The sequence below is a fragment of the Ictalurus furcatus genome, chromosome 5, assembly GCF_023375685.1.
Source record: "Ictalurus furcatus strain D&B chromosome 5, Billie_1.0, whole genome shotgun sequence".
Taxonomy (NCBI): Eukaryota; Metazoa; Chordata; class Actinopteri; order Siluriformes; family Ictaluridae; genus Ictalurus; species Ictalurus furcatus.
The window spans coordinates 132,312-142,311 of NC_071259.1; the positions used below are offsets into that span (position 1 = coordinate 132,312).

At 38.3% G+C, this 10,000-nt stretch overlaps 1 protein-coding gene across 1 annotated transcript in view; it reads left to right on the top strand.

Moving 5' to 3' along the window:
• cabp1a (calcium binding protein 1a) overlaps positions 1-6,926 on the top strand; it is a 12,167-nt gene extending 5,241 nt beyond the window's left edge. Inside the window, exons 2-7 of the mRNA XM_053623961.1 lie at positions 1,056-1,086; positions 2,239-2,382; positions 2,491-2,600; positions 2,718-2,792; positions 3,155-3,227; positions 4,396-6,926. Of these exons, the coding sequence (XP_053479936.1) occupies positions 1,056-1,086; positions 2,239-2,382; positions 2,491-2,600; positions 2,718-2,792; positions 3,155-3,227; positions 4,396-4,421 (459 nt within the window). The 3' untranslated portion in view covers positions 4,422-6,926. The remainder of the gene's footprint in view (positions 1-1,055; positions 1,087-2,238; positions 2,383-2,490; positions 2,601-2,717; positions 2,793-3,154; positions 3,228-4,395) is intronic.
• Positions 6,927-10,000: the final 3,074 nt, after the last annotated feature.

The window sequence follows — 10,000 nt, forward strand, 5'->3', positions numbered from 1 at the left end:
CGCACTGTACTGTCCTCAGCCAATCAGAACGCACTGTACTGAGTCAAAATAGTAATTATATTGTACAGATTGCTGATAAATGATGGAATGAAACAGTTCTTGGTGCTGAATTCAGATGGATGCGCTGCAATGTTTTCCAACAGTTTTTGAGAATTGAATAATTAAATACTTCCTGTGTCACTTCCTGTGTGAGATCAGTGATGAGCGGATGGGATTTAAAAATGGCTGCTCTCAAAATATCAGTGATACAATTACAGCATTCAGCACTGTGACTTCTGCCAGTATTGAGTTATTCTCTCGCTCTCTCTCTCTCTTTCTCTCTCTCACTCTGTGTGTGTGTGTGTGTGTGTGTGTGTGTGTGTGTGTATGTGTGTATGTACTGTATAGGTGTATAAGTGTCAGTGCTCAGTAAACACTTAGGATGGATGAATGGAAAACTGGCTTATGATTATTTTTATTAATGGAAATATTTCTCTCTGCACTGTGACATTCATAACGTATGTGTGCATCTGTGTGTGTGTGTGTGTGTGTGTGTGTGTGTGTGTGTATGTGCATGTGTGTGTGTGTGTGTGTCTGTGTGTGTGGTTCAATTCAATATAATTGGCCACTTTAGAAGTTCTTTGTAGGTGTACTATTACTGTCTGTCTCTCTGTCTGTTTATCTGTATGACTGTTTAGTGTAATATTTCCACTCATCTCTTACATCACGTGTCTCTGTTCTTTGTGGTTCTCTCTTTCATGGCCTTTAAAGGCTTTGCACGCATCAGTATTCATGGACACACACACACACACACACACACATGCACACACACAGACCCCCACCCCACCCCCAAGCACACACAGACACACAGGCTGTTTTTTAGAGGCAGGTGTGTATATGGTTGTGTGTAACGTGGAGGTATGATGGAGATACTGTGTGTGTTTCAGCTGCCACATGCTGCTAACCAGGGGATGCTGGTACACTGCCTGGTCACATGTGTGTGTGTGTGTGTGTGTGTGTTTCTGTTGAACGCACATGTTTTAATACAAACTCTCACTGTTTTTTGCTTTGTGCAGGATCGAGAGCTGAGACCTGAGGAGATCGAGGGTGAGTACAGACATGGACAGTGATTATAGAGTGTGTGATTATAGAGTGTGTGATTATAGTGAGTGTGTGATTATAGAATGTGTGATTATAGAGTGTGTGATTACAGAGTGTGTGATTATAGAGTGTGTGATTATAGTGAGTGTGTGATTATAGAGTGTGTGAGTGTGTGATTATAGAGTGTGTGATTATAGACTGTGTGATTACATTGAGTGTGTAATTATAGAGAGTGTGATTATAGAGTGTGTGAATATAGAGTGTGTGATTATAGATTCTGTGATTATAGAGTGTGTGATTATAGACTGTGTGATTACATTGAGTGTGTAATTATAGAGAGTGTGATTATAGAGTGTGTGAATATAGAGTGTGTGATTATAGATTCTGTGATTATAGAGTGTGTGATTATAGACTGTGTGATTACATTGAGTGTGTAATTATAGAGAGTGTGATTATAGAGTGTGTGATTACATTGAGTGTGTGATTATAGAGTGTGTGATTATAGAGTATGTGATTATAGATTGTGTGAGTGTGTGATTATAGATTCTGTGATTATAGATTGTGTGAGTGTGTGATTGTAGATTCTGTGATTATAGAGTGTGTGATTATAGAGTGTGTGATTATAGAGTGTGTGAATATAGAGTGTGTGATTATAGAGTGTGTGATTATAGAGTGTGTGATTATAGATTGTGTGGGTGTGTGATGATAGATTCTGTGATTATAGAGTGTGTGATTATAGAGTGTGTGATTTTAGACTGTGATTTTAGTGAGTGTGTGATTATAGAGTGTGTGATTATAGACTGTGTGATTATAGACTGTGTGATTATAGAGTGTGTGATTATAGAGTGTGTGATTATAGACTGTGTGATTATAGAGTGTGTGATTATAGAGAGTGTGATTATAGATTCTGTGATTATAGAGAGTGTGATTATAACGTGTGTGATTATAATGAGTGTGTAATTATATTATAATAGTGTGATTGTAGCGAGTGTGTAATGGGCATGATTATATATAGTTAGCATCTTGCATTTATTCTTAGTTTTGTGTTTACTAAGTTTACTTAGTGCGAGGTTTAAAATAAGTTCTCATTGTTTGTTTCTGTGTCTCTGTGTGTGTGTGTGTGTGTGTGTGTGTGTGTGTGTGTGTGTGTTTGTATAGAACTCCGTGAAGCCTTTAAAGAGTTTGATAAAGATAAGGATGGCTTTATCAGCTGTAAAGACCTGGGGAACTGTATGAGGACGATGGGCTACATGCCCACTGAAATGGAGCTGATCGAACTGAGCCAACAGTTCAACATGAACCGTGAGTGTGTGATTGCAGTGATGTTTCACTGTGAGGTCATGTGAAAATTGATGGCTTTGGAAGGCTGATGTGTGTGTGTGTGTGTGTGTGTGTGTGTGCGTGTGTTAGTGGGAGGTCATGTGGACTTCGATGACTTTGTGGGACTTATGGGACCAAAGCTTTTGGCAGAAACAGCAGATATGATCGGAGTGAAGGAGCTCAGAAACGCCTTCAGGGAGGTGAGGAGAAAAAATACACACTACTTTTGTGATATAAAGCATATTCTTCATAACTCATAACTTCATAATGATATTTATATCATTTTTATTTGACTTTTTTTTACATTTTTGCGGCAGTTTGACACTAACGGTGATGGAGAGATCAGTACAAGTGAGCTGAGGGAAGCCATGAGGAAACTGTTAGGCCACCAGGCGAGTGTGTGAATTTATGAATTTAAAATGAGGCTCAAACTGTAGCTAGCTAGCATGTAGCTGTTAATTCATTTTCTAATATGAACAATGTAAAGACACAGCGAGAGTGGAAATGAGACAGAATTATCCGAAACATCAACATTTACCTCAGATGTGTTGGTAAACTACTAAAAAACGACTCTAAATGACTTCAATTTATTGTAATTACAGTTAGCATTGACTGATCGCCAAACTTCCATGGGAGCCACCATTTTGAAACTTCTAAAGTGATGATAGCACAAGAGTTTGCCATTAATGTGAAATATTTGGGTTTTTTTTTTCAGGGTATACAGTATATTTTCATGGTATATGGTGTATTTCAGGTGGGGCATCGAGACCTGGAGGACATTCTGAAAGATATCGACCTGAATGGTGATGGACGTGTAGACTTTGAGGGTAAGAACCGAGATTTTTAAAAAATATATTTACCTCAGATTTTCATCAGTATTGATCAGGTAGATGGTTTACCGCTGTCTTTTAGTTTTTATTTGATAATATATATTTTTGTATTACTGTTTACTACATTTTCATCTTTCATGCTGCCAGAATAAATAACTTTTTTAAAAATAAAATAAAATGATCTGTCATCCAAGAGATTTCCATATTGGCATGAGATCATATTTTATTTCTAAAATATAATATATAATATAACTGGATGTTTTATATTTTAGTGGTAAAAATAAGCATGTGACTGAAATATTACAGTTAATGTGAGTCACTCGTGTTTATATCGACTAATTCATCATCCCTGTGAAGCTCTAATAAATATTAAATTAACATTTTATTAATTCTTTCATTATTTTTAATTAAATCTGTTTCATTTTATTATATACGTGTGTTTTACATAGCTTATGTTCATTTGATATATTTGTTATACATTTTAGTATATTTAAATATTTTTGTCATTTATTTGTTTACTACTTGATCTTACACCAATTTTGAGCTTCTGTGTGCATGAACAATGCTCTATAAATATTTATATGAATACTTTTATTTATTGGAAGGCATATGTAGAATTTCCAACTCAAACATATAAATACAAAGAGAAATACATAAAAATATAAAATATTTATCCAGTTAGTAGTTATATAGTGTTTGGGTGAAGGCTGTACACACTCGGTCCTATTGCTCTCAAACGCTTTACAGTCCCATTTAACCTTTGAATAAATAAATAAATAAATAAATAAATTCACGCACCCCTCAGTACAAATTTATTTCACAAACAAACTATTAAAACTTAGGCACATTATTTAAACGTGTGCAGTAATATTTTTGGCTATTTATTTAAACCAGAGTTTTAATTTCTGAACTTTCCATACAGTTTTTAAATTCAAATTGCCATAAGATTCCAGTTGATGTTATTTACAAGTGTAATAACTTTGGTAATGCTGGGTTGCGCTTTCCATCACTAACAAAATGAGAAAAGTTGCGGAGGCCTTTGCTTCATGGACCCTCATATTTCTATCCTACAGGCGATGCTCAGATCATTTTGAGCTGAAGGTTAAATTGCTAAATATCCATGAATACGTTCTAATCCATGTTTCTTTGTCCATCTTCTGTGTAGAGTTTGTGCGCATGATGTCCCGATGAAGGAGCCAAAACTTTTGCACACTGCACACTAAATCCTGACCCCTTACTTTCTGCTGGCTGGAGGAGACGAGACGAGATGAGGAACGTTAAAACGTTTTATCACGTGCACGACTGATCGATATGCATCCGTTCAATGCGATATGCGTCCAATCAGCGATCATCTCACAGGAAACCACACGTGAAAACGTTTTAGCCCGGCTCCGACGATAACGACAACACTGCTGTAAAGAAAAGCTTTAATGAGCCTGAATGAAAAATAAGAAAAACTGGAAGAAGAAAGCACACCTACGCACACCTACACACACACAAACACCTACACACACACACACACACACACACGTTGTAGCTGAGTGTTTCTGCACTTTTTAACCTTGTCTCATGTCCATCTACGTTGTAGAGAACCTCGGTTCTCTCATTAATCACGGCAATATTGTGTCTGTCTTAATTTGTCTTGTTTGTGTATCAGTGTGAGTCTGAGGAGTCTGAGGCAGTGTCCCGAATGTGTTCTAGCGTTAGTTTAAAGTCGTACTCTGTGATAGTTTAATATCACTCATTATATTTCCAGGAGGATTAAAGTGTTTACACGCAATGTTAAAGCTTATGCAGGGGGAAACTTCTGCATCACTGCCACTTTATTCTTCAGAAATCACAGAGTGTGCCTTTAAAGTGAGAGATGTCTTGATGTGTGACGTCACATCCCTCTCCTCCTCCTCTACACTTCCTCTAGACTCTTAAAGGGACAGTGCAGCGAAAAAATAAAAAGTCCACAAAGTTTGGCTTTAATCCACATCCACTCGATCTTAACTCATCTTTATCACGTCACATTTCTAACACAATTTGTACATAACAGCCTCGATAAATAATATATAAGAAATATATATAAAAGTAACGAAAAGGTTTACTGCAATTGAACATTTATACAATGATTCATAAAGCGCCCCCTGGTGGTGGTGATGAAGCGTATACTGCAATATGTTTGTCACTTTGCAAACGTTTTAAATTAAAATATGCTTTTATTACGTTATAGCCGTTGTAAGAATTAGCTCAATGTTCAGTTATAAAGTTTTGTTTTTATCAATATTGTTTTGTTTTGTTTTAATGCTAACGGGATATGAGCTTTGCTAAGTGCATGTGATTTCTCAGTGTTAATTCTTTGATGTTTTTTTACACATATAATGTCAAAATTTTACATTTTTTACATACACTTATTACCACGCCACTTTCTGAGGAAGAAAGAGATTTTAAAGATTTTGAACTGTAGATTTACTTACACATGCAGACTTAATGCACAATGCTAAACTGGTAGCGATATGCTACTATTACTTATTAGCTAAGGTAGCCTCCTAGCTTCAGAACAAAACTAACAAAGCAAACAGCAGAAACCTACAACTGAAAATATCTTGAGGTAAAACTGTGGACGTTTAATTTTTGGACAAAACTGTTTTGTTTATTTCATTCTTGCTGCTCATGAGTGAAATCGTTTGGGTCGTTTCGAACGGTGGATAATTCACTGCTTTCCACACAAACTTGCGGTCAATCTTTACTTTAATTTCTTCATTATCACCTAGCGCATGTGGCAGTGCAGTTTTAGTCTGCGTTTTACTACGCTTCTAGTGCACACTCGCTAACTTCCCCTAACAACCCACCAGGACGTGTGTATCACCTACGATATACGGATTTGCATAAAATCTTGGGTTGAATTACACAATCTGACAATTATTTAATAAAAGCCAGATACCTAAACACAGCAATGCACTAACGTTAGCCAGCTAGCTAGTCTCCAACAGTAGCTATCTCATGTTACATAGCTAGCCAAGTTCATAAGCAAGCAGGCTAACATTAGCTAAACTACAACACTGTGCAGATAAACTCATCAGTTGATGCGAAGCAGGATGTTCAGCAATATATGGGGAAAAAAGTCTGGTGGTGATGCCATGATAAAGTCTGTGATCGAGTGATTGAGTTTAACGTAAGCTGATAAATGGAATTGTGTCATTCTCAATCCTTCACACACAATTCAGTAGAGGTAATAAAGATGGCGGACAAGTGAATTCAACCAAGGGGAAGTGAACGAGGGTGCGAAAGAAAGCCATATTGGAACGCAGACTTTATTCTAGCCCGAATACTTCACAGAGACGTTTCCTGAATAAATTAAAACGACCAAGCAAATCTCTGAATCTTGAACGCCGTCTGATCTCCGTGTCTGTGTGTACGTCATTTTGGCGTCGACGTTTTGTCATTTTGATGTTATGGCGATTTGTTGTTATCTCGTCACGTGTTTGTCGTAGAAATGCAATCTGTTGAATTTCCTGCATGCCAAAAACACCTCTGCACTCATGATGTAACATAGTGATTTTAATAAATTATAGCAAATAAAGTACATGAATAATTCATGATTCTGCCTCATCACCTCTTTAATGATTTGACTGTGGGATTAGAAGACAGGAGGAGGAGGAGGAGGAGGAAGAGAACAATATATAAGGATAAGAGGAAGGTTGAAGGATGAAGAGGGTCATGAAGAGAGAGAGAGAGAGAGAGAGAGAGAGAGAGAAGGAAGAGGAAGCACATGAAGTAGAGAAAGGAGAAGAGGAAAAGGAGAAGAGGAAAAGGAGAAGAGGATGGAGAGGAGGAACAGAGAGAGGAAGAAGAAATAGAGGAGGAGGAAGAGAACAATGACTCTCCCAGTGATGGAGCCAGATGCTGGTGTTGTCATGGCAACAAGCATAGTATATGGGACCAGAGATGTTTAAAGTTTTTACAGGGTCGTGCTGCCCCCTGCTGGTCACATGACACAACTCATCTTATTTTACTTTGGGTTTATTGTTTACAGACCTGAGAGTGTCAGTCACGGTGAAGGAGGCGTGGCCTATGAGACTGTCAATCTCATTGAGGTAGGCGTGGCCTATTTGTGTCAGTCTCAGCGAAGGGCGTGTGGCCTATGTGTGTCAGTCTCACTGAAGGAGGTGTGGCCTGTGTGTCTGTCAGTCTTAATGAAGTAGGTGTGGCCTATGTGTGCCAGTCTCAGTGAAGGAGTTGTGGCCTATGTGTCTGTCAATCTTAATGAAGATGTGGCCTATGTGTCTGTCAGTCTCAGTGAAGGAGGCGTGGTCTATGTGTCTGTTTGTCTCAGTGAAGGAGGTGTGGTCTATGTGTCTGTCAGTCTCAGTGAAGGAGGCGTGGCCTATGTGTCAGTCAGTCTCAGTGAAGGAGGCGTGGGCCCTGTGTCCATCAGTATCATCAAAGGAAGCCTGTATGTGTCAGTCTTAAAGAATGAGGCGTGGCCTGTGTGTCTGTCAGTCATGATGAAGGGTGTGTGGCCTTAAACTGGTGAAACAGGTCTAGAACCACAGATCACCTTCTTTATCTGTGAAATCTGTGGATAATCTATCCTGTGTTCATTTATGTCTGTAGATATTACGTTAAAGTGTAATTCAGTCGTTCTGGGTGTTTTAAATGTGGTACTTTTTTCCTTGTTAGCTTGTGAGAATGCTGCAGTTTTGTTCGGCCATATTTCCCGTCTCTATCTTAAACCATAAATCTCTAAATAGATAGAATGAGCCAGAATGAGCATGAAGTCAGGTGTATGATGATTGTTGATGATTGTTGATGATTGTGTAAGCAGTGCAGTAGAGATGATGTTCTCTACACTATGTCCTGGATTCTGTCAGTTCCTTCATTCACTGCACTCACTGCTGCGTTGGACTCATCTGATTGGACGCCCGGACTTACACACTGTATGAGCGGGTATTCTATTGTATTTTATTTCCTCGCTTACAGTGAACATGCTAAAGTTTTTTTTTATTTAATCAATAAAACTGCGCTTTAATATCTTACCAAAACGAATCATTATTCACAGTATTTTCATCTGAACCAGAGCAGCGAGTTCCTACAGAGCAAACCATTTTCACTTATGGGGGAGATGAATTTCGGAATTCACCTCTCGAGCCGTAAAGTTCACGCTAAATAATTTGTAAAACAAAAACAGAGTGAGGAAATCACGTGAATATAAATCAATATTCGGGCACATTGATGCAAATATGATACGAATTAAAAGCTGACGCGCTTTGTTTTTTTCTCCCCGGAATAAGGAAGTGTAAACGTCTTCCGCCTTTTGCAACGCCAGCAGCGCGCACGTCCAACAAACTTGCTAGCAGCGTGCGTCTATTACTAATGTGAGCGCCCTCTGGCGGACAAGCGCAGGTACAGCGACTTCACGGTTACAGCCATAAAACTGTCAGTCTTCATCCAGGCTGTGTTCATGTGTTCAGTGTCATTTATGATTCTGAATGGAGAAATTAATTATTTAAGATATTTGCGGGGAAAGTAGGGATCATTTTCTTCTTTATGGATAAGCTATTGTCACAAAATCTAGGTTTTGTTTAATGCTTAATGGATTTTCTAAACGCAATATCTAAAAAGGTTTAACAATAATGATGCTTTTTAAAAGCATTACTTGGAATTACTCCTCTTTCTATGATTGGTGAATGTGAAGGAGTGTGCAGGTTTTTATCACAATGAGAGGTTTAAATGTCCCCATGATGATATAAATACATGACATTGTGAATTTTTGTTTGGTGCTCTTTTTTTTTTAAATGAATTTTGCCATATTTAGGCACAGCACAATTAAACTATGTTAAGTGTGTGTGTGTGTGTGTGTGTGTGTGTGTGTGTGTGTACACCTGTATGAACCTGTGTATAGCCTGTGGGTTGGAGAAACCACATTCTCTGCCTGTTTAAATACAGAGACACGCTGTAATATACAAATTAAACCATTTTCCTTTTCAATTTAACCGCACTGGAGGACCAGAGAATAACATCAGAAATATAACAGTAAATCATTCATTATCAGCACATCCAGTCTGTATTGCTATGTCCTTATCACTTATTTACTATAACAAGACCCCACTTACCTGCTCCTGTGTGCTAAAGGTGACCGACCATGTTATCTGGCCACCACACTGGATTTTCAAGATGGATCAAAAGACTTTTACACAATGTAGAGACACAGTGGTGACAATGGGCAGTGGTGGCTCAACAGTTTAGGTTCTGGGTTGCTGATCAGAAGGTCAGGGGTTCAAGCTGAGTAAGACTCTTAATCTTCTCCAGGGGTGCTGCATCATGGCTGACCCTGCGCTCTGACCCCAGCTTCCTAACAAGCTGGGATATGAAAAGAATTTTACCGTGCTGTGATGTATAGTTCTTCAAACTGCAGTCATGAGGTTAAGGTCATTTCCTGGAGAAACAGAAATCCAGTGAAATGCTCAATGACTCAGTGACTGGGAGAGACATCAAGCAGAAGAAGAAGAGGTCTTCAGAGAATCAGCTTCAGAGTTGTCTCACATTAGGTTGTTGTCTTACAAGTTTTAGGATAATTCAGTGACAATTCCTGTATGTTTGGTCAGTCAGGGGTCTGCACTATTTCTAGCTTCACACACATGGTGAAGACCCTCGCTATAGGAGCTCTCATTATAATCACTGAGATGATATAATCACATAAGATGATACTAATGAGCATAACAATTTTTATTTAATCAAATACATCACATTAGATACTACTAATGGAAAAACAAAAAAAGTTC